This window comes from Harmonia axyridis, chromosome 7, assembly GCF_914767665.1.
Source record: "Harmonia axyridis chromosome 7, icHarAxyr1.1, whole genome shotgun sequence".
In the NCBI taxonomy this organism is placed as follows: domain Eukaryota; kingdom Metazoa; phylum Arthropoda; class Insecta; order Coleoptera; family Coccinellidae; genus Harmonia; species Harmonia axyridis.
The window spans coordinates 26,926,141-26,952,714 of NC_059507.1; the positions used below are offsets into that span (position 1 = coordinate 26,926,141).

The 26,574-nt window shown below is 34.2% G+C and overlaps 1 protein-coding gene across 1 annotated transcript in view; it reads left to right on the plus strand.

The window, feature by feature from the left end:
- Nucleotides 1-25,489, plus strand: part of LOC123684686 (paired mesoderm homeobox protein 2B-like) — a 79,328-nt gene extending 53,839 nt beyond the window's left edge. The window contains exons 3-4 of the mRNA XM_045624053.1: nucleotides 14,337-14,616; nucleotides 24,120-25,489. Coding sequence (XP_045480009.1) covers nucleotides 14,337-14,616; nucleotides 24,120-24,397 — 558 coding nt within the window. The 3' untranslated portion in view covers nucleotides 24,398-25,489. The remainder of the gene's footprint in view (nucleotides 1-14,336; nucleotides 14,617-24,119) is intronic.
- The last annotated feature ends 1,085 nt before the right edge of the window (nucleotides 25,490-26,574 follow it).

Sequence of the window (26,574 nt, forward strand, 5' to 3'; positions counted from 1 at the left end):
ATTGTTGGAATTTCTAGTCAAATTTGAATGTTCCAGCAACGAAGAGATCTCCAGAAAACTCTACTGGGTGAATGCCTTGTACAAAATTGAATTCAAAAGAACATCCCCATTCCCCACACGAATGAGATCTCTTCGTTACTGGAACATTCGAATTTGACTAGACTTCCTGCTGGGAAGTGTCTTCGAAGTCGTTTTTTATCGCAGACTTGTTAATCTTCCGCTATTCGCTCCACATACCGCAACACCGCCCCATCCGTGGGCTAAAACACCTACAGCCAACCCCTCGATGAACTGTGAGCAAACAAAAAGCGTTTAAACCCGTGTTAACACGAGGGTGAAGAGACAATATTGGACGAGCAGGTTTCTTTTAATTCCCAGTTCGGCACGCACTTTGTTAAATACACACTGAATACGAAATGTCGAAAGTACCCCGTCTCTGCCTGTCACTTCTATGTCGATGCCAAATTGGGAGGCTTTGAATGGCAGGACCGTAACAACGATAGATTTTATCATTTAATAATTTCCTCTTATGAACAGTCAAATTATAACTTCATCAACAGAAATTCTCATTCACTTGACCTAACAGCAGACACCGATATCTACTTGAATTCCAATACTTATTCATATATCCTACTGCTTGACCAGAGGCCTATGGCTCTATAATACTTTCAATTTTTCACTTCACCTCTCGTTTTATGTATCGAGTCAAAAATAATGTTTGTTCAACAACATGCATTGAGCAATGCTAGGCATTCCACCTATTTTGCAACTTCTTCTTTATTCTATTGTTTTTCGTCGTACAGGCAACTGTCATACATAATTTGCTTATGTTATGCAATCATGTAATTCTCATAGTGAAGTGAATTGGGTGATTAACTCTAATTTTTCAAAAATAATAACTCATAGGCAACCAACAAAAATTGACTAGGTACCTATGTAATTTCGTTGTGTGTTATTAGTTCACAAGAAAAATTGGTGAGCCTTAATGAAATGGAAAAAACAACATCATTTTTCAATTGTATAATATTGAAATATGAAAGAAAGAAGGCTGAAGGACCTTAGATCGATGACCATTTGTTTGTTGTTTATGAACAATAAAAAACTGTTACTACTACTTAAAGAAATAACTTAGATTTTCATCACAATTTTCTCTATTTCTGTATCGTAATGAGTTCAGTGTTTAAAAACAGTGCTCTAATGAATTCATCACAGCATTGTTTCCAGTTATATTTCTTGTTTTGTGGTTGTCAACAAAGACAATGTCAACAAAGACTTTCAATCCTATCAAATTTCAGTAATAAATTGTCAGTATAATGTAATTTGGATACCTATAGTGAAATGATTCGCAACATTATTTGCAATTTCTCTTAATTCTGGTGGTGTTACCGAAATCGTTTTCGTCAGATGTAATTCACGAATTCAATATTCAATTATAAATTATTTCAGAATTCGAAACTTTAAATTCAAATTCCGTAACAGTCACACCAACTGCCAAGATACAATACTTAAGTCACTAGGATATAGAATCTGAATTTTTCATTGATAATCGACAATATTTCACAAAACTTGACTGAAATAGACAAAATATCGTCTAATACTCGTTGCAGAAGGCAATTCCAACACTCATGCGTTGGAGAACTCGCTTCATCGCTCGTTTTTGAATTACGCATTCGTGTTCGATTAGGAGCCCATTCTACAACTTGTTTTAGAATATACTATTGTGAAACGGAGATCATCTTAGGCGAGTCGATTTGGTCCGTTTCTTTGTATCAGACTCAGTGCATTCTTCTACGAAGTTTGTCTCATCAAAGATAACCTCGATCCATACAATTTCACAAAGCCAATTCCTTTCCAAAAACTCCTACAAATCAAACTTCATCAAAATCATTACACTCTTGATGACTGAAATGGAGGCTAAGGATATCCGAGTAATGCAGGTGGAAGAAGATGCACATGTCATAATTGCCAAGACAGTTTTAAGAGGAGCAGAGTTACATCATCATTTCTGGAAAGAACATAGATCCCCTAGTTCTTCTCATTGCATTAGGTGGTTACAAATGGAACGTATTTTTCCAAAAGATTGAAAGAGGTAAAATAGCTCCACATCTGTATTTCTCTCATTGTTACAAAAAAAAGGTACAGGACTTCTTCTACATGCTATTTTTGAGTTTTGCTTTTAATGGCCAGAGGCATACATTCAGTGAACAGCGACAAGATGAGAAAATTCCAAATGTGTGGTAAAAATCATTCATATTATTTAATGGCTATAGGCCGTTCCGGACCTGTATGACCTCCCCTCTTTTGCAACGAGGGGTAGTTTTTAGCTCGAGGACAGGCTAATCTAGAGGACAAATATTCTCGCAGCCACCTACAAGATAATCCAAACATGGCACATCTGCGCTCATATTTTTGTTTTCTTATTATTATTCATTTGTTTCATTGTTGTACAACACGGGGTGTGTTGTTGTGTTTTTCCTTTGCCTCGTAAAACCATCGAGGGTAATAAATGTCGAAGAAATAATTGTTAATGGTAGCTGAATAAACAATACTAATTTCCTATACGGCATAAATAACTTATTCATTTATTGCGTCCATTTATTGATTTCTGTTTTTTTTTTAATTCTGATGCAACTTTTCTGACCATTCCACGAAACACTGTGTGCTATTTTGACGCTGTTTTTCGGATAGTATTGGTACCTACTAACTATGTTTCTATTTAATTTGCCTAATGCACTTCATCAATAAATATATCGAAATTAGTTCTTAATTTTTGTGAAAATGAATGTATCATTATAGAGACGTCGGTAATTAATTTTGACGTCGGCTAAATTCCTTACAGACGCCTTTGGCTATCAACAAGTGAATAAGACCTACCGGTTTGGCATCAGAGACCAATAATCCAGAAAGCTGATTCATGTAAAAAGTTGCTTATTTATCAACAGCAACTAGGCCAGATATCTTTATCAAATTCGTCCAGTATTTTTAATTGGAAAAAGTAAATCCAAATAAATTGGAAAGTAATATTCCCTATTGGTATTGGTAGGGAATATAACTTTCCAATTTATCTGGATTTCCTTTTAGCAATTACAAGTATTTGATAAGTTTATTATCTTATCTTCAAGGTCAACGTGATTCCGTCCTTTCCTTGGTGTCCAAACAATCTTCTTCGGAATTTTCATCGATTTCTCTGAATATTTATTTCGTAAAACAAAGATGGGATGTGCACCCACTATCGAGGCACCAACTTTTTGCATTTCCCTCTTTATTTTTAATGGCTAGATGAATTTCTTCTGTTTCAAAATATTTTGGATTTTCATTTTTATTTTTAATTTCTATGGTTCTATGATTGTAACGACCAGAATTTTCACAATTTGTTCTATTTTTTATAGGTTTTCTTTTTAGAAAATTCGTTTTCTGTTCCAAAAAACTATTTATTTCCATTTATTCTGTTTTTTTCAAGATTTGCTTCTTAAGTCTCTCCGTCTGCTGTGTCGACAGGTTTAATTTTCTTTCCAGACACATAATCCCATAAACCAGCTCTTGCTTGTGCATGAAGCTTCCACGTATCATAGTTATCATTTTGTCATGAACGGGTTGGTCAGGGAAAGTTGACCAATAGTTCACTTATCTCCGGTTGAGATGTTCTTTCCCCTGGAAGAGCGGCTTTCCAGAGGTCTCGGAGAATTAATAATTATGTAAATTCACAAAGATGCTATGTGTGAGTTCGGCCCGTCGCTTCAATGGACAGATCTTTTTAGTTAACTTTCTTTCTCTAGGGACAGGATTAGTTTACTGGGTCAATGAAAATCGATTTAAATTTTAAAACTAAATATAATAAAGAAAAATAAAAAAGTAACCAAAGTTACAATATCCCTGAAATTTCTATGTTGACTCAACGGCCAAAATTTTATAAAAAAAAAAAAATGTCTTAAATAATCTGTTATTCAAACAAAAGAAACAAAATACCAACTCTGAATTTGGGAGAATCGGGACTACTCAAATAAACTTATTTTCATCGAAAAAGCATTCAAACATCTACAAATAAAATAAAAAGTAAATAGCCAAAAAAACTTGCCCTTATCCCACGATGCTAGGTGAGTATTTTAGGCCCTGCCTTAACCTAGTTCTAATTTTTTCAAACTGTTCACTCGAAACGTTAATTCCTTATATAACACTTCACTCCCGATCCGCGAACTCCGATCTAACCTAATTTATTCCGAAACAAATTCTAAACTTTATACCAGAAAATTCCTATTCTACTATTTCTGACCTAATTCAACCGTTTTTAGAGTTAAAACAATTCCTCCTTCCTTAAAAACTTAAAATTCCTTCAACTCTCTATCATCTACTAAATTTCCTTTATTTTTTTGATTCAACCTTAAAAAAAATTACTCTGATCTTCGAAAGAAATTGTTTTAATTCAAGTCCGGTTTCGCGACCGACGTTCTAATTCTCAACCCTTCTCAATAAGAGACCCTAAGCGATACTGATTTCTTCTTTCGATCTCTCCAAAAATCGTAACACCGTACTTATCTAAGACCGCCCCAACAATTCCTCAAGATACCATGTCAATTAGATCATTGGTTAGAACATTTTTTATCTTTTTTCAATAAGAGTCTCTACCTCTTCTTCAAACTAAATTTTTCTGTCGATCTCAGCAAGAAACATACTTCAACTCCGCCTAAGACCATTTTGCTGCGTCATCTGAGAACGATCCAGACGGTTTTTCGCATGTATCGAACTTAGATAAGTCAAGATTTCCCCATATCTAAATTATTTTTCTTATCCGTAAAACATATATCGATTTCACCAACGCCGTGAGATGGTAACTAAGAAAAGCATTGATTGAAAAATAAAACATCCTTATTCTAAGATAAGATCAGTTTACACAAGTCGCGATCACTCTTTTGAATTTAACGTATATTCCCTCTGCATAATAATTCCAATAATTTCAATAATTTCCAAATATCCGATTTACTACAATTTGTCAATGGTTATATTCTATAACTAGTTGAAACCTGAGAAAACTTCAGTTTGTTAGGTTCAGTTTGATTTGCCCTGATGATGGCCATGTGAATGACCGAAAGCTTGGCGACATTCAATAAATAACTAAGATCCCAAAGTGACTTTCCTCACTGTCCATAGTTCTTTCAGTTCAATTTACAAAGTCGATATTTATTCCGTTAATCACTGGATAAAATATTAATTTACTTTTATATAAATTTGTTTCCACATCTAACTTGCTAATCTTAGCGTTATTGCAATTTAGCTCTTTTTATTTTGCATAATTTAATACACGAAACTCATTATTGCTGATATCATTTTGTCCTGAATTTGAGATTAGTTATACAGTATGGTGTTTCAAATATTTAATACGTCACTGTTTTTATGTTTTTTAGTTTAAATTATTCTTCATATGTGCGGGTATCACAGTAGCATCCTGAAGTGGTTGAGGATAAATCTTTATCATTCTCACTCAAGTTTTTCACGTTATTTCTTCATTTTCTTTCAATTCTTCAGTATCAGAATAATTATTTATAATACAAGTGCAGAAGGCATTGATATTCTTCCACGAGTTCAAAATTCAAAAACGAGCCACGAAGTGGCGAGTTTTTGAATGAACGAGTGGTAGAATGAGCCTTCTGTACGAGTATTATACATTATTTTCTCTAATTCATTGCATATTCATTGAAATTAATGAAATATTTCCATAAATATCATTTAGTGATTTTTGCATTGAAAAATGTTGGTTGGCAGAACTGATTTCTTTGAGGCAAATTGATGAATTGACAGATAAAGCCGTGGCGGAAAGTTCGGAGTACCAACATATAATAATAAAATATAACCATGAAAACTGTGCGTTTCTGATATATTCTCGCACGATTTTGTTCTACAAGATGTGGAAGAATGAACGGAATAACCAAAGAATTAGAGAAAATAAGTATTGTAACTATTTTAGTTTCGCCAATACCCATTGGCAGATAGCCATACCGGCTCCGTCCGAAATTGAAATGTACAATCAACTTAGTCACGGGTAACTTAATTCTGTTTACAGTCTAATGGGCATCTAAACCTGCTTCGAACAAGTGTTAACCATGGTAAACATCCAGTCAATTAACGGAGTTTATTCACCGACACATGTTACCAATGCCAGTGTATTATTTTCTTATATCACGTGGGGTAGAGGGTGTTCCCCTGTCGTCGGATTATGATGTAAGTGACTGCTGTACATCCTGAATGAATATTGGATTATTTCCGGATGAGAAACCCTGAACGTCGCGTTAACCGGCAGGGGTTGTAGTGATCTCCCTCGTTTTAGTTTATTTTGAATCAAATGTGCGCGACGGGGTGGACAATATAATTGATAAATCTTTTTTATGTACTGGGGACGTTCTGAACTGGAGTCGAAGGCATGTCATGATGAAGTTTTCATCGAGATGTAGGCGACGCATTAATATATGCAATAGCAGTTGACTTCTATGAAAAATCTCCTCTGAAATTTTCTTCGATTATTTCTCTAATTCTGTGGTTATTCCGTTCATTCTTCCACATCTTGTAGAACAAAATCGTGCGAGAATATATCAGAAACGCACAGTTTTCATGGTTATATTTTATTATTCTATGTTGGTACTCCGAACTTTCCGCCACGGCTTTATCTGTCAATTCATCAATTTGCCTTAAAGAAATCAGTTCTGCCAACCAACATTTTTCAATGCAAAAATCACTAAAATATATTTATGGAAATATTTCATTAATTTCAATGAAAATGCAATGAATTAGAGAAAATAATGTATAATACTCGTACAGAAGGCTCATTCTACCACTCGTTCATTCCAAAACTCGCCTCTTCGTGGCTCGTTTTTGAATTTTGAACTCGTGGAAGAATATCAATGCCTTCTGCACTTGTATTATAAATAACTATTCCCTCGTCTCAATTTCCACCAATCACAAACGCTCAATTTTGAATTACAAATAGTTTCGAGATGGAAAAACTGAATGACAGCACCTGTCAACAGATTTTTCGAGTTTTAGTCTTGTCAAATACTATTCGGGCATTTAATTTTTCCAAAGAAAAAATCGAAAAAACACAATGCAATAAATTTTTTTCTCTATTTCAGTATCATAATGTGTTCATTACAGTTCTAAGAACATTGCTGTAATGAAGTCATCACAGCATCGTTTTGAGTTATATTTTTTGTTTTGTAGTTGTCTATCCTGACTTCCAATCCTATCAAATTTCAACAAACGTCAATAATTGTCAATATACCTAATATAAGTTGAATATAGTGAAATGATTTGCAACATTATTCGCAATTCCCTTTAATTCTGGTGGTGTTAAATCGATTTCGTCAGACATAATTCACGAATTTAATGCGTAATTCAAGTTATTTCAAAATTCGAAGCGTAGGATTCAAATTCAAATTCCGTTATCTGTCAATTTTCGTAACAGTCAAACCAACTGCCAAGATACAATACAAAAGTCACTAGGATATATAATCTGAAATTTTCATTGAATTTCGACAATATTTCACAAAACTTGGCTGAAATAGAGAAAATAACGTCTGATACTCGTTGCAGAAGGCAATTTCGCATTCGTGTTGGAATACGAGCCCATTCTGCAACTTGATTTAGAATATACTATATTAACTAAAAGCATTCGTGCAGGTGCAAGAATTCTCGTCTTCGACTCGGATTTTTGTTGCCCCCAGCACTCATGGTTTTTATCAAAAATTTTACTTAGCAACGTGTTTTTTCGATTTTTTTTCGGAAAAATTAGATGCTCTCATGATATTCTACTTACGACTATTTCCCTTGTCTTAATTTCCACAAATCACAAACGTTCAATTTTGAATTACAAATGGTTTCTAGATGGATGAAATAGTCCCTTTTTGAACTCCAGCAGTAATCTGCCATCATGTGCATGTCCTATCTTCCTTGGTAGCGGTCCCCAATAACTTTGATATGTTGGCGAAATCTTTCATCTTGTTCCTCACCCATCTCTCCTTATTTTACTGAAAAACGGTCCAAGTGCCTGTGTAAATAGTGTATTTTAATACTCATATTGCACCATCAGGATTTGACACAATTTTGAGCTTTATGTTTGCTTAGAAAATTTTCTTCAACTGCAACAAATGATGTCCAAGCTTTTCGTTAAACTTAATTCATTGAATGTTTGAAGGTAGGATCCTCAATCAATTGTCTTATTTGTGGGCGTTAAATATTCCTGCTTTGAGTTTTTCTGTGCAAAACATTACTCATTCTTATCAAGAGCCTTTACAAATGACTTCATTAAGCCCAACTTTATAAGTAACGGAGGAAGTATGATTTTTCTCTCACTTACCCGAGGTGATTAAAATGGTCAGTTCAGGTACCTGATAGGCAATGGTTCCACTTTTCATAAATTTACCTTGCATTTACTCAATTACAGACTGACAATAAAACTATTGTACCCACATTAATGAATATACACTGTGTCTGTAAAGTATGGAACAAATTCATTTTTAGCTAAACAAACCATTTTAAGATAAAATCCTGAAACACGTCGATTTACCGTATTTTAAAATAATAATCTAATATATAGGTTGAATTACTTTCGAGTAATGACGTCACAATTTCTCTCAATTTTCCGATTACTCTAGCTGAGCTGATTCCAAAAATGTATCACATGTTGATTCCAATTGGTACAGGGTCGACAAAAATACAATAGTTTTGTGTGTACTCATAAAGTAACGCGTAACATTCTTTATTAGTTAAATTAACAATATTATCAAAAATACTTATTGTCTAGCGGAAATTGGTTTAAATGTAACACCCTGTAGTTTGTTACATTTTAAGATTAATAAAAATGTTTCTAAACATGTTTGGTACTTGTGGTCTAGCAGAAAGAATATGAAAAAAATTCTATCTGTAGTTGTGACCCATGATAATGTTTTTTTTATATGAAAAAACCCACGCGCAGGTTTATCCTTTTGTGGGGATTCTATATTGTTTTTCTACATTCATGCAAAAAGCAAAACTTTATTGAATTATATTTAGTGGAAAAAGAAGTTCTTTATTGCACTAGTGCAATAAAGTTTTTATTGCACTCATCTGTCATTCTACTTCAACGTGCTGTCATCATGACAAACATAAACGTTCAAACCCACTACATATTTATCAGATATGCTGTGAGATTGGCAATACGTTTTAAACAGTTACATATTTTATATTATTTTGTATTAATGTTAGCAGCCAGAGATAAACAAACAATGCCTTCCCGAGTATAACTCCTTAATCAAAACTGATCCGATTTGTAACCGTCTACCTCCATAGAGCAAACTGTCTGTACTATGACCACACCTCATGATACATATTGTACATTTTTCGCTTTTTGCATGAACGTAGAAAAAATGTTGTATGCAACTCGTGCAAAAATTGTTTATTGCACTCGACGTGTTGTCCAATTTCCGTCAAGGGCATTAAACATTCACTTTTTGCACTTGTTGCATAAATAACTATTATCTTTAGCTAAAAGACTATTATGTATTTAAAATTGGAATGGTAAATAAATATTATTATTATTATTATCAGAACATGAGTTGTATATTCGAAATAAAAAAATTTATTATTTCCAATCAATTTAAAAAACATAGTCGTCTAGTTTTTTGTGAAATGTCATTATTTGTTTAGTAATTTATCGGTGTTCAATGACAGTTTAGTACTACAATATTTCTGGTATTCGTGAATATTTTAATTATTGCTTAGATTTAATTTATTATTTTTGTCCACCCTGTACCAATTGGAATCAACATGTGATACATTTTTGGAATCAGCTCAGCTAGACTAATCTGAAAATTGAGACAAAATGGGGGTGTTCTATTAAAAAAAAATGACGGTGGCGTCATTACTCGAAAGTAATTCACCCTGTATATTAGATTATTATTTTTAAATACGGTAAATTAAAATAAAAAATGGACGTATTTCAGGCCTATTTGTTAAAATGGTGTGTTTAGCTAAAAATGAATTTGTTATATACTTTACGGACACAGTGTATAATTGTTTTAGAACTCTCGTAAACGAATATACTGAATGCAACCCACATTGGTAGATAAGTCGATGTATCTGAAAAAGTAGAGCTGATAGAGAAAAACGGATTGCATGTATAGATTTAGCTCCAAAAATATAGTCAAAATCAGCTCTAAAATCCCAGGCACCAAAAAAAAATTTTTTTTGTTGCCCTGTGATCGTCTATGTTTATTAATTTTAAGAACATTGACTTTTGAAATTCAAGTATATCCAGGTCATCTGGAAATATATAAATAACAAGATAGATAAACCAAACAGTAAAGCACACACATCAAATGCGATATAATTAATTTCGTGCAATATTTAATTCAGCAGGAATAATCGATAACATGCCGGTAGGAACGTCCCAATTTATCTATTAATCAAACAAACGGTCGCAGCATGTACATGACACGTTCTTCGGCTGCAACTACGGCCGATGCCTAACCTGATTATGTTAATTCGTAAACGTCGAAACGTTGCTGGACCAATTGACGTGGCGGAAAACTCTGTTTGTTGGGACTTTATATGGAACAACGTTGAACGATATAATAAATAGAAACTGGGGTGATTAGTTGATTGAATAATCAGGGAAGGACACAAAGTATGGAATGGGATTGATAGGAATATATGGAAATCTGTAAAAATCGAAAAACAGTTAGCTCTTTCAGAACTGCACATACACTGCTCAACAGTTGATAGGGATCACTTACTTGTTCTAAATTTATTTCTGAAATATTCGCTCCAAGATTATAAATTTAGTCAGATATCAGAGTATTTTCAGTTGATAATATGGTTCACTTGAAAAAAGAATGAAAAAATGGAAAGTTGGAGAGAGAAAAAGACTTTATTAGGAACACTCAAAATTCTGTGTTTGAATAACATAAAAATTTTATGATGAAACCACAAGAAGGCTGAAGTTTCGGTTAAGCTAGTACCTAGTTGGTCCCCCACTAGCTCGTCTCAAGCATTCTACCCTACGAGGCATACTTTCGGTCAAACGATTTAAAAAATTTTGGGGCAAATTCGTCCAAATATCCCGTAAAGCGTTAGAAAGGTCCTCCAGGTTATTGATCGGTTGTTCTAAGGTTGACAATTGTCTAGACATCTCAGACCAGACATGTTCGATGCAATTCATGTCTGGAGAGCGAGCTGGCCAGTCCATCCTATCAATAGCATGAGTTTCTAGCGCTTCATTAAACCAGACGACTACGGTGTGGACGGACATTATCGTCAATTAAAATGAAATTCTCGCCCACGGCAGCCGCAAACGGAACAATTATGGGTTCAATAATCATATCGTGATATCTCTGGCTGGTCATGGTGGTGTTCTGCAGAACAACCAACTCTGTGCGTTGGTTCAAACAAATGCCTCCCCATACACATATAGAACCTCCGCCAAAAGCTGTTGTGGGTACCATAAACTGTTCTGCATACCTTCGACCTCTTTCCCTCCAAGCAAGAATACGTTCATCGGAGTTGACCAAACGAAATCTAGACTCATCCGTAAATAAACATCGGCTCCAATCTTCACGTGTCCAATTGCGGTGCTCCTCAGCCCATTGCCGTTGATGAACCCGGTGTTCCCTATTCAAACGGAGATGTTGTACCCTCCTACGTGCTCTCAAACCACGAATATGTAGTCGTCGTCTTACAGTCTGGTTCGAAATTAGAACTCCTGTTGCAACTCTCAGTGATCTATTGAGCCGCGACGCCGGGTAAGTGGGATTTCTCCTAGCATTGAGGATCAAAAGACGATCTTGGAGGACAGCTGTTGTACTGCGCTGCCGACCTCCCCCATGAACATAAGCTACTCAGTCGTTTTGGATGAACCTATTCCAAGCCCGACTCACGACACTTTGCGAAACATTCAACCGCCGGGACACTTCTCGCTGGAACAAACCTTCCTGTATCCACCGTATGATTTGGTCCAGCTGCACAGGAGCCAAACGTCTTCTCGGCATGACTGATAAGCTGATATTGTTCTCATTTCTTCAATTATTGTCACCTTATGTGTTTGAACGAGAGGAAAAAACAGATTTGATAACAAATACCACATTGCTTTTCACTCCACCTGTAACAGCCTACAGATAATAATCGATTTTGTGAATAAGAGCCGATGAAGTGAGGAAGACTTTGATATAATCAACTCAAAACATCTTACTTTTTCCTTAGAGAACATATAATGTACAGATATTCACGAGATAACTTGAAAAAAATACAAATGAAGAGAAATTCATAAGTGATCCCTAGCAATTGTTGATCAGTGTATTTAGAGCAGTGTGATCTATTCATGGGTGCTCGATTATCATTTGGATGAAATATTAGTATTCTGTCCTACTCTGAAGGTGATAACTTACGGAAGAATGAGAAACATGAAATTTTCAGTATGTTTGAGTTCTGAATGTGTGAATTTATATTCATCAGTAATTCTGTTTTCAAACTCAGAAATACTGATCAATGGAATTGAAATTCATTAGCTATTTGTATAATAACGTAATAACGATACAAATTCTCATAAGAATGCTTAAGGATCGTTTCACCTTTTCACTAGAATATAAAAAACAATACAATAGGATCGATATCTCAAAAAAGTTGTCGCAAGATACTGCTGACAATTTGTAAAAACTTAATGTATTGAAAAAACTGCATAGAATTCAGCTTTATATAGTTCTTTCATTAGAACTGATAAGATAATTTTTGAAAATATTTTCTGAATTATTGATGTGCCGTATATATTATTCAATTAACAAAAAATTTTTCGCGCATGGAATTGTCAATGATGAAATGGAAACTTCATTACAGCGAATGTAGCAAAGATGTATAAAATATTTTCGAGAGTAATGAAGCTGCCAAACAGAATTACAGATGGAAATGATTGATTTCTAAAGGAACACCGTTTTAAAACATAAATATTCAGAAATTTTTTTGTGAAGAATTTCGAATAAAAGTTTGTGGTGATCAATATCCAGAACTGAAAAAATCAATCAAGCAATCCTTCAATCAAATCTTTATTTCCATGAGACAATGATTACATTGTATCGAAAATGTCAAGATTCTTGAAATATGGAAATATTAACAAACTTCAACATAGAAATCAAAAACAATATGAAAAATTATATTACTGTACAGGAACGGAACAGTTAAAAAAATCTTGCACAGTATAAAACTTTTCACATCAAAAATGCGTCTCAAATATCTTAAGTGTTAAACTGGACCTAATATTTCCAGATAAAAGATTGAAAATACTTGGTCCTAGATATTTAGAAGCACTCTGAGCATTCCTTTATTTTGCAACCTGTGTGTGAATCAATACTTTTCGACGTGTATTCATAATATGAATCTCTTCATTGCGTCTGAAAGAGATTATGTTGCAAACACGCAAATTCAAAAATATATAAACTGCTGAGCGTCAAAATATTGTCGGACTTAAGTAAGTAAGTGAGGAAAAGCCAGTGTGGAGGTTTCTCTCCTAGGGATGTTAAAACTGCACCTCAAAATTGCCTTCTCTGCAACAAATACATCTTTTGATCTGGTTGAGGTGCTCCACAAGCAGATTTCAATTCGAAGACGAGATTCTACTTGTGTATAATAGATACTCACAAGCTACATATAGTACCGCCCTTAAGTTTCTGAACATATAATAGTGAGAGTTCACCTTCGAAGCCAGACCCTCACAGTGCTACACCCAGTTGACGTGTTCATCAAATTCAACTGCAAGAAATTTGACTGTATTCATATTGGACAAGAGTGTATCACCGAAATCCAGTTGTAACACAAGAAACTGTTGTTTATAGTTATGAAAACGAATTACTTGTGTTTTCTCAACATTGAAATATAGATAATAATAATAGAGTCTTTATTTTTGGTTGTTGAAAAACTCGCAAGTGGCGTACAATAAATTCCCGATTTCTTCTTTCAATAAAAACGCATTTGTCGATGACTTTAACAAATATATATCGTCCGCATACTCAAAAAGAGAATCGGCCCCAATATGGACCCCTGAAGTACACCCATACACACCGATGTCACCAGTAATATTGAAGCATCAACCTCAAACCTCAATTTTGCTTTGAAATATTGCATAATGCTTGGATCAACATATAATACATGAATACATTCTCGAAGATGAACTTCATTGAAAAAAAGTTTTGATCTCGACTACCGATGATCATCTCCAGGATTCAATGAGAATAGCTTGCACCAAAATATTCACATTTCTAATTAAAACAATATCTACACTTACTTTTCGTCTCCATCAATACAATTCTGACTCCTCTTGATTTTTACAGGTTTGGTTCCAAAACAGACGTGCCAAATTCAGGAAGCAAGAGAGGCTGGCCCAGCAGAAAACTACCACCGGTTCCAGTGAAAATTCAAGTCCTTCCTCGAATTCTATCAAAGCGGAAAATAACTCCAACTCGAAAAATCCGAATAACCTGAACAATTCAAAAGATATCAAACCAGGATCTCCTCATTCTGGTATGTCAACGACGCCTAATTCCAACACTAGCTCCATTTCTAGCCAGAATTCAACGAATGGCGTGGATATCAAGCCCATAAACGGAAACGGTAAGTTCAAATCTAAACGATAGCCAGCTCATCGGATATCTTGATTTCTGATGATTGGTAGTGATCACAAATTACGAATATGAATATAAAAAAAATAGAGAAAAGCACTGACTTTGTATCAAGAGTTTTTGAGCGCTTGTCCATTTATATGTGGTTGTGTATAGACCATAGAACTGCATATAAGTATATCTGAGATGTCATTTATGTCATCATTGGAGGGTAGTTGATCTAGAATTCTGTCGTAAGAACAATCCTTTTAAAATTTGGCATGAACTATTGTAATGACGCGAATAGCTTCAAATTTTGTGTCGAATAGCATAAAATTTTGTACAAAAGTAAAATCGTTGTTGAACATCCATATACAAAATTTAAACACAGTATGATCTGTTATCGATGAAATATTATATTTTCCTACAACTGCTATGAAAAGTAGCGTATTCTTCACAGCTTACTCAATTTCAAAACTATGTATTGCTCATACTGTTGGAAATATTATTCCCCACGGCACTTTGCCCACACCTCGCTTGGTAGACCAATGAAATTGCGCTTTTGAGTCGTTTCTATGGAAACGCAATAAATTAGCACATACTGTCAACGAAGACCATTTTGATTTGAATCAAGTCCATTACTTGAATTATTGAAATTTGTGCAGTTGTAGGAAACTATAGTGTGCAATATGTGGAGAAAGTCCTTTTCTCGCTCGTGTGTTTGCGACACTCGCCTTTCAGGCTCGTGCCACAAACTTCCACACTCGCGAGAAAAGTTGGACTTTCCCCACTTGTTGCACAATATACTATTTTTCGATATTCTGCTTGAATATTTTATGGTTTTGACGACGCTATATTTTCTTCTTGCTATCAAATTCGTAGGTATTTATAACATTTTAGGAATCCAAAATTTTGAACGATTATATTTTTGTTTACGGAACCTCTTGTCCGATTTAACCAATTAATTAATTTATTCTTAACATTTAAGATCCGAAACTACCCAGCAAATTTTGAGTTTCTGGGTCTTTCCGTTGAAGAGTTTTCGTGTCTGAGAAGAAATACGTCATCAGTGACGTAATTCATAATGACACTAAAACAATTAAAGCCTTAAGTAAATCTGGTACAAATTGCACTGAAGTGCAAGTACTGAATAATCAAGTCATCAATATAAATCATTCATGTAAATAAGCAAAAAACTTTTAAATAAATTTTAATGATTTCGATAAACGTGGTCCATCTAATAAGCTCATTCTTTTGAATCACATTCTTTTTCATTGGTGAAATGAGAATGGCATGAAAACAAACTGTGAATGAAAAAGGGATTGACATATTTCTTTCTGTATGACCTGAGGGCGACAGATTGGTTGACTCTTCAAACTTATCTAACCGCCCCATCACTGACCATACATTATTTTAATATCATGCTACCGCATCAAATTAATTGGTTCCATTTGTCCCCCCTCTTACGCAAAAGGATAAATGTTCAGGTCCAGATTATATCTCTATGAAATAATGAATCATGAAATTCAGCACCTATATTTTACATACAGCCTTCCTCAGAAACATATTCCTCATTAATAATATTCTGTTATAATAGGAGGATGATAAAATTATTTTTTGCAATAAATTATGAAATTTTCATTCATGTTTATAAAAAATTTGATCAAAATAGATTGAAATTGATTAGAACAATATATTAACAAACTTAGCAATATTCACATAATTGATATCGAAAAAGTTTACTACATGGAATCATGGAATGAAATACGCTAAATAAAAAATTCGAACTCAACTATTTTCTGATGTATGCAATTTTACATATTCATTCTGAACTATTATCCTTAGATTAAAACATTTTATTTTGTAAAATAGAAGGTAACAAGAGTTTTTAGTCTTCATGTAATGGTCTTAATGAAGAAACTTAATTTGGATGAAGTTTTGTAATAATATTAATAATTTATTGATCCTTCGGGACACTCAACAATGTGTATAGGATAAGTCAGGGAAATATTAGAGTTTATTCAATACTATTCTATTATTTACAACAATTACTATTCTATTGAGTGATCAACGAATCAGAGAGAAAATCCTTAAGCGAATAGAAACACTTTTGCAGCAATAACTCCTTAATTACATTTTTGAATGATTGTTTGTTCAAAGATTTCAAATGGGAAGTCAAATGGTTAAACAATATAACGCCTCGATAAAGTGGCGAATGTTCGAAACTGTGAGTCCGATGTTTAGGAACCAAAAGCACCTGTGAGTTATATATACTATGATCGTGCGAAATAGCTAGTTTTTCCCAAATAGTCTCATTGTCTTTAACGTATATGAGACATTTGAATGAATATTAACATGGGAGTGACAGTAGTTTGCAAGACAAGTAATTTAGGCGACAAATGTAGGCCTACAGGATGCGCGATGGTTCAAACTAAAAATGAGATGTATCACTCTTTTCATTGCCACAAAAACTCTAGAGGAGGAATTACACTAACAAGAGAAGATTCATCATATCAATGAAAAACTATATTCCAAAAATCATTTCCTTCGATAGAACCATTCTAAATGAAAATGGGAAAGAACTGCGTGAAGTCAGTATAGACTTTGGGCACTCGTTAATTCATGAGTCAATTCCACCCTTGGATATACCTTTATACAGATCTGTGGTCTCCAAAATGGTTTAATTGGTGCATTTGTGAACGAGCGCAGGACTTCGCGTGAGTGCTTCCGTCATTTTTCAAGATAATGCCAATTGACCATATTCACCGTCGCCATATTGTTGTGCGACAATACCAACTACCCAGTGTTCCCAACGAAGAAATATTGAGTTTACTCCAAAAATTCCACAATATAAAGTTTAAAAGTGAAGTTTATGTGTACCTTTTCTGGCTGCTACGCCAGATAGGCTTGTTTGAAACAATATTTCGCAAAAATTTCACCTTTTGGAAATAAAAACATTAGTGAAAGGTGGTTTTATGAACAAATTAACTGTGGCCTAGTGTATAAATGAAGGCTTCGCTCCATTTTTGGAAATAGTCAGTGGAAGAATAATCTCTATGGCTGATAGTATTTTTGATATTAGCGGTATTTTTCTAGTAAACTCAATATTTTTCCGTTGGGAACACTGGGTAGTTGGTATTGTCGCACAACAATATGGCGACGGTGAATATGGTCAATTATCTGCGATTAGAATAACTGATGACCACCAGTCCTTCCCTATATATTCTCTATGGCAAAGTAGATATCCACTTGTATTCTGTCATATCACAACGTGACACAGATTGCCGCGGCAGACACCGGGTGTGCACGTCGCAAAACTGCGCTCTCGAAGAGCTAAAGAGTTGACAGTAATGGAAATAAATGATCGGCAACAGGCAATTTTCTAGATTAAATGTCAGACGGAGGAGACCCGGAGTTGATGCTGCCACTGTCGGAAACCCTTCTGGGGGCGGCGTTGCCGATACCGTCACATCTCCGGACGAAATGAAGAATGGAGAGCAATGATGGAGAATAATTATCTTTATGGCTGATGGCTTCATCATTATTAAGGGTGTAAATTAGTAGAAACTAAAAAATTAAATGCCCCGATCGATGTACATACAAAACAGTTTGTTAAACTGTTGTTTCGTCTCATGATAGAGTTAACATACAGGGTCTTTCACGAGGAACCTCACCCATATTTATACGTGAAACTACTGAACGTATTTTCATGAAATTCAGCACTTATATGTATTTCACAATGCTGATGAAATCTAAAATATTTTCAAGGCATGAGCACCTCCGGTTTTTCCGGAAATGACGTCAACTTCCGTTTTTCAAATTAGAACAACATTTTTTTATTGCAGAAATAAATTCCTTAGAAAGTTTCAAGTTATTTTGATGTAACATTTTTCAGTTTTGGTTGGAAAATTCTCTCTGAGCGGGAAAATTCGAAAAAAAAATCGAAAATAGAGCTCCGCTGAAACAAGAATAACTTCGAGGTTTTTGAATGGAAAATTTTCATTTTTGGGATTTTTCAAGATGTAAGATTGATGTATCCACTTTAAAAATCGAAATCGCGATTCATGATACAGGGGGTGAAAAAATCGCTTTCAAAGTAAGGGATGACAAAATCGTGAAAAATCAATTTTTTCAAATTAGAACCCCATTTTTTTATGGCAGATATTGAATCTACGTTAAAAAATAATGTGAGTGTATGCATCACACCCTTGCCCTAAAGTGGATATTTTCTGAGTTATTCACAAAAAACTGTTTTTCGTCTTGAATTTTCAGCTTCACGCCAAAAAGATGAAATTTTCAGGAAAATTCCTCGTGAAAGACCCTGTATAGTGTGAACTGATGGATCTGAATATGGTGAATAAAGTAAAAAGTGAAAGGTTTTCCATATTGAATAGCGCGCTATCTGAACAGCTGTCACTGGTGAAGCTGTAATCTTTTGACATTTGACAAGTAAAAACTACGCCATTTTCAATTGTGGAGCGATTCATACTACAAAAGTGCACTGAAATTGTCGAAATTTACTACAAAAATTGTGAAAAATTCGAAAAATTCGCAAAAATGAAGCAGTTTAGGATCTTCGTGAAGCACCTTCTCGTCCACCAATAGTGAAACCGAGGAAAAAAAATTGATCTGTTGTGATAAGTTAGTGATGTGAAAAATCAAAACCTTGTGTATTACTCGAGGACAACTAAGAATATATTGCTGCTGTAGTCCGTGGTGTTGACGAAAACCCAGGTTTGTCGATTTGTAAATTTGATCTTGTGAATTCCACAAACGACAAACGGTATTTTGCATGAAGACCTGAGTCTGCAAGTTTTCAAGTTCACAAGAACTCAAGCCGGTCGATCATCAGAAAAGTCATACCTTAGCTGAATGGTTCCTTAAAATGCAACAGAATGATCCGGATTTTCATAGAAAAATCATCTTCAGTGATGAGACCATTGAGGCCCAGTCACACCAATTGCCCAAAAACCACACCAAACAGTGATACAATTTTGTCGTATTTCTTCTTCTTCAGGTGCCATCTCCTCTCAGAAGGTTGGCTATCAAAATGACTACCTTCATCTTTGACACTGCAGTCATAAACAACTCGTATTTGGAGCTAGGAAATTTCAAGAATTATTGTTGAAGAGCCTCTCCATCCTCAACGTAGCACTGTTTGGTGCGGTTTTTGGTCTGGTAGTGTGACCATAGACCTTACTTAATGGACAAAGAGGCTGATACAACTGTTATGATTAATGAATCGAGCCACCAATTTATGATTGATGATTTTATATTGCCAGAATTAGGATATATTGATTTATGTATGCGTCACTTAAGGACAACTGGTAATATTGCTGCTGTAGCCTGTAGTGTTGATGAAAACCTAGGTTCGTCGTTCTCTCGTCGATCTTGGTTATTGGGCTTAACAATTTTTATAGCCGGAATTCGAGCAACTAAACAATAGCAATTTTCCTGCTCGTGTTATTTCTCAAAGAGGTGATCAAACTGACCACCAAGATTTTGTGAAACACCTTCAGACTTCTTTCTTTGGACCACGTGAAAAATGCTGATTCAAGACCTTAAAGATGAAATTCGTGAAGTTATCGAGGACAAAGTTGATATCTTGTGATACCTCACACCTTTAGATCTTTAAGCTTTTTTCTTCGGCCTTTTGGGACCACGTGAAAGATAAGGTGATAAGGTCTATACCAATGCTGCAGCACAATCGATTCAAGATCTTAAAGATGAAATTCGTGAGTAATCGATGATATACAGCTACAAATCTGTGAATTGGTCATGGAAAATTTCATCAAAAGCCTCGGGATCCATTTGGTTGATATAGTCTTCCATCCATAATGCATACCTTCATCTTTACAATGAAATAATCGTCCATTCATTTATCTTAAAGTGTAATCTTTTTTAATATAAAAATCATCATATAAAAACATCTTGTTGAAAACCCATATAGGAACTATTACACAAGTCAGATTAAAAACCTGCAGGAACGTCGGTTTCTTAGTTACCTAATTGCTCAGACATGATGTCATATCACACCAGATAAACTATGCAGCTGAATTGAGCATTTGTGGTGCCATTATAGAGAGAAAATCGGCGCCAACATGTTGGTTTTTTAGGATAGATGTCAATTTATAGAACCTGTTTATGTCTACATATCATTTCATTTTATTTAATGGAGTAACGTGAACATGAGGTATTGGATTCCAGTAACTCACTTTGAGTCTGAATACGCTGAATAAGGTTAGTTTTACATACTCGGGCACAAAAAAAGATATTCTATTGCTCTTCGTATATTTTTCGTGGTTATTCAATATCGGTATATTACCTAATGGTGATGAAAAAGCGAAAAGACATAGTCGAACAATGCTTACACAGGAAATTACCGATTTTCTTAACTCGCACAAAAATAATATCAGGGAATACAAGATAAACAAAAAATAAACTCATAAATTATTTTAAACAATTCTTACAACTTCAAATTTGAATGAAAGAATAGCTTTATCATGAACAAGTTATTTTTGGTTATTTTAAATAATAAACATTTGGAATCACCCAAAAAAAAAAATTGTGGAATGTGTAAAATCCAAAAGTCAAATTGAAAAATCCATTCGTCTATCGAACACCGTACAGAGATAAGAGCTTTTTCCATCAAATTGAGTACAAAAACCAATTGCTATACCACATTGACCTTTTTTGTAACATTACAAAATACAATATTTTGCATTTAGTAGTCCTAGCACTCATAGTTCCAGAATTTTGGAATATAATAAGATCAACATAATCACGCATACACCTATAAGGAACAATGATTTTCTTACTTTTCTCGATAATGAAGCCAACCTATACTTGGCAGATATCAAAACTGATGCAAAGCATCCTAGAATTGGCACAAGATCGTAAAACAGGAAATATTGCTGTGTCATCCAGAAATACTCCGGAATATGGGAGTTTTATGGAATCGAAAGAGACAATATTATTTTTATATTCGAGAGATAAATCTAGAGAGCCATCTGGCGGACATCGCAAGATCCCTACGCGTGTGTTATTCATTCTCGATCAGAGGGAGGGGCCCCTATATCCGAATAGGCGCCCTTTCCCACCCGATTTCCCAGCCTGAAGGTTTTTCTTTTCCCCCATTTTCCCCGTTATAACAGCTCGAGTGTTGCCGTGTTGCCAATATGTCGAAAACAGCTTACATGCTCTCGAAATTTGGAAGCGTTCATTCATATCAACGAACTGAATATTATTTTCAATAATAAACCTTTGGAATAAACTAAAATTTAATTAGATTTTTAAATCGAATAAAAAAGACAGCAAAAACAAATACTCTATATCTCTATGCAAACCAGTTTTGATCGTGTTAAGATTTTGCGTGTTGATATAAAATAACAATTACAAGCTTCGTGCAAAATTTCATGCAGATATCATCATCAGAAGCATAGAAAATTCAAATAGAATAAAGAAAATACAAAAAGAAATATAAGTACAATTTCAAGTATGTAATAATATCATACGATATTAATTATCTATCTGGTTAATGTATCAACAAAAATGGCATCAACATAACCTTTGTCAGAGAGAAGACTACCACGATATTACGTAGGAATCATAATCGAAAGTAACCCAAGCAGAAAGCATGTTCACCCTTGTTAGGGATCATCAGTACCGCATAACTCAACCCAAGATGACAAACAAACGAAATAGTGCAATAAGGTGCCTACTATTTCGTTTGTTTGTCATCTTGGGTTGAGGTTTGCGGTACCGATGATCCCTAACAAGGGTGAAACCGGTATATCGCTACTCTCTCTTGATGACATGCATTCTCCTTGGGTTACTTTCGATTATGATTCCTACGTAATATCGTGGAAGTCTTCTGTCGGACAATGGTTATGTTGATGCCATTTTTGCTGATACATTAACCAGATAGATAATTAATACCGTATGATATTATTACACACTTGGAAATTGTACTTCTTTTTCTTTTTGTATTTTCTTCATTCATTACCAAGTATCAGCCATTTCATTTATCAAATAGAATGTGTGTGGTCCAACGAGAACTTAACATATAGATTTTCCGGCTTTGCAATAAAAATGTGGAAAATCGCTCGGACCCGTCGATTTCTTATTAGAGGGGGAACAACTTTTACGCCCTTCGCAACCCCTTGATTCTCTTTCACTATTTAAAAAAAATAAAAATAAAAAGTATAGATTCTAATTTGGAAATCTTGGGTTTGATGAATTTGAGTTGTCCAAGTTCATGATCTTCTTATAGGTAAACACCCTGTAAATTTTTAGTCCAAACCGCAAATAGTCTTATAATACCACGTATTTTCAGAATCGAAAAGAAATTTTTTTTTTGAAGAAAGCTTTTTCGGCCGAAATATTAAAAAAGTTTGATGCAATAATATCTAATCTAATCTCTAATGATGCAATAATATACTGGGTGTGCCATTCGAAATAAGGAAGTAGTAGCCTGTTTCCGGTATAGCCGGAAGTTGTAGAGATCTGAAAATATTTTAGGGAGAAAGATCATTGTCTCAAATCCCAATATGCAAATTTTCAGCTCAAAGTTATGATAAGTTTTTCATAAACGTCTAATAGACCATCCCGGTGAATCACCCTGTATACAATTTACAATTGGGTTGAGATCGAACCTCAAACGCAATTGTGTTGTCAGCGATCTCAATCACATTTTGTAGTTTTGACATGAGCAGTATTTGAAATATCATTATTGAAAAACGCCCCTACTGGCCATCCTATCATAATAATAATACTTTATTCATCCAGTCAGACAAAAATGTATAGGATAAGTCAAAGGAAAAAAAATCAAAATAGAAAATTATTCACAAAAATCAGAAAAATATTCGGGAACAGAATAATAACATTTACTGACTAACATAATCTTAATTGTTTTTTTAAATTCAATCAACTTGAAACTTCGCAAAGATTTAGGTAAGTGATTAAAAATTTTTATACTCTGATACATCGATGAAAATTCGAATCTAGAAGTATTATGTTTTGGTATACACAATAATCCCTCATTTCTTGTACTGTAGCTATGAAAGCTCGAAAGTTTGGTCATGTTATATTCGTTTTCTTTGGTATTTATTTATTACTTGTACATGTTAATGGGGCTTCCTCCTGAAACTGCAACCTATAAATCAAACATTTGAAAATGAAAATCGAGGTCAGAGTGAGGAGGCCGTTTTCAATGAAAACTGGTCTACAGGAGGACCTCGGCGCGATATTAAATATCATACGCAAAATCCTCTTCTGAAGAATAAAAACTCTGCCAACGTCCGATGAATTACCCCAGAGCAAGATGTTAAAAGATAGAATTATATAATAATAAATCACATCTCATAATATTATGACAACTACCTATTCTCCAAAAGTTCCTTATATCAGTCAGTGGTTTTTTCAAATTTTTATATTCTCATTTTGTAAGAGTTTTTTCTGGAAAATTTCCAGAAAATGGATAAAAAGGGATCTATATTTATATTGAAATTTTTTCAGGTAAACTCTCAGACGATTTGCTTTCGAACAACAACAAATGGTCGTCAATGACGTCGCAATCCTGCAACACAGCCCTCTTGGTTCATCAAGCAAACAAAGTGTTGTCTTCTCAAAGTGGTCACCTTCAGTCCCACCATGGGAGTCACCACGCTGCAGCTGCTGCAGCAGCAGCTCTGTCCTCGCCATTCACATCTTTGCTTGGAGCAGGCGGTGGTGCTGCTTCATATCTTCTGAGTGATCATTTGAAGGCGACCCCAACAGCGAATCATTTGTTTTAAGATTGTAGATTGTGCTACATCAATTTTTATGGAGTATTCATATGGGCCAGAGATTGAGAATGTCTGAAAATGTCAAATGGATAAACAGGGTGTCCAGAGTCTAATTTTTGTCTTAGAATCAATATTATATTCCTTCCACCTCAACCATATTTGTTCTTCAACTTCAACTTGAGACGGAGCTATTGAAGGGATACATTTCTGGAACTGGATTTCTCCAAACTTCCAAATATCTTTCAAAAAGGTATCACATATATATGTGATATGTATTAGAGAAATTCTGGTTTGTGTTGTTTTAATCAATTAGAGGAATGAACACAGCTGGTTTTTTCGTTGAAGTTGAAATCACCCTGTATGTTAAATTGAAAAAATTCACTGGCCAACTACCAATATCTTTCAAGAAGTGGTAATTTCGAAAATTGAAATTATGTGTTTGTACAAAGATTTTACTGTAAACCCTAAAGTTATGGATTTTTTCTGTATCACTGTACATATGTGAATAGATCAAAATTCACCTACTAATTAAATGGAGTCGTTTATAAAATTCTATAATTCGTAGAAAAAGAAAGGAGGAAAAGTATGTATCCGTCTTTCGTAATCTCTGAAATCTTAGTTATATATTTACCAATGAATGTTTTGTCAAAATGTTATATCTCCAATGAGGATTTTTTCAAATTTGGTGCAATTATTTCAAATATCAGTATATGAATGTATAGAGGAAACCTGAAAAGATTTTTCATCGATTATTTATTTTATCCTAACGCAAATCTTTGTACAAATTAAGAATAGATATTGTACTAGGATAAAGTATTTATGTTTAATCATTTTCATTCGTTTGATATTCCACTCTATAGAAGCATGAATATTTTGTCAATTGAAAAATTCCAACTCACTTCTTTCTTTCATATTCAATTATAAACATCCGTTCTAAAAAGTATACCGAAAGTTGTAAATATTGTTGTAAATAGTAACAAGTAGATAGCTGATGAAGTATATAGTCGTTTATATGATAATTGCCATAATTACAATAATGTGATGCATTCTAGTCCAAACAATGTGAAATGTTATTGAAATCGAGTGATCAAAAACATTAAATTAAATAGAAAACGAATTTACAGCCTTTTATTCGAAACTTTCTTGTTCCCTAGAAAACATATAATAAACTTGTAGTGGTACTAGTGGTAGTATGAATCTATGAGTCAGAGAAAAGATTTTCTTACTCTGAGATACCATTTCGTACAACAGTAACAATTCTAGTGCAAATATATCTGAGATGTTCTACAGAAAATTAGGAATCAATAACAACGATAATCTAGGATTTAGTACAATAAGTACATACTATTTTTCTATCTCACAGAATGAATCCTCGATACAGTGTACTATTTTTGAGCGGACGTCATAATGAAGAAACTTTAAGATGTAGATGGAATTTTCCGTTGGGAAAAGATTCATTACATCAAAGAAAAACTATATTCCGAAAAATATTCCTAGACAAAACTTACATTTTTTTATGGTTTTTCAACAGCCTGTATATTTTGAACCGACACAATTCGGAAAAATGATAAAAGAAAAAAGTATTTCTTTGCACAACAGGAATCCTCTGTTGAAATATACTTAATGTACCCTAGTACCCTGCATATTGACCCTCAAAAAGAGTGAAATGTTAAGTAATATTTTAATTTCGAATGATTTAATCATAAGTACATATACAGGGTGTCCCAGAAACACAACGTCAAACGAACACGGAATGTAAATCAGAATGTGCTCTACCTTGCAAGGAATTCATGTTACCCTATTGGAATTTTAAAAGACGCATTATTTTGTCAATTCATCGTATGCGATTGGTCGGGATGCGGATGCGCGTATCTAGAGAAAGAAACAGAGAATTTTCTGAAAGATTTTCAATAATTATCCAGACTTCAGGAAACATACGTACCTTGTTTTAGAGAGTAGGTATTTCAGTTACAAGTAACTTAGTCTGCATTATTGTGGTCATCTAGGCTTGCGTTCCTAGTTTTTTAATCCTTTTGACAGTCATTTCTATATATTCATCGAACGTCTAATTGATATGGATATCTAGATATAATATTTTTTATTCAACAATTTCACAAATATTGCATTATTTCTCTCCATTTTACATTATAATGGTGTGACAGAGGCAAATGTGTTATAAATATTAT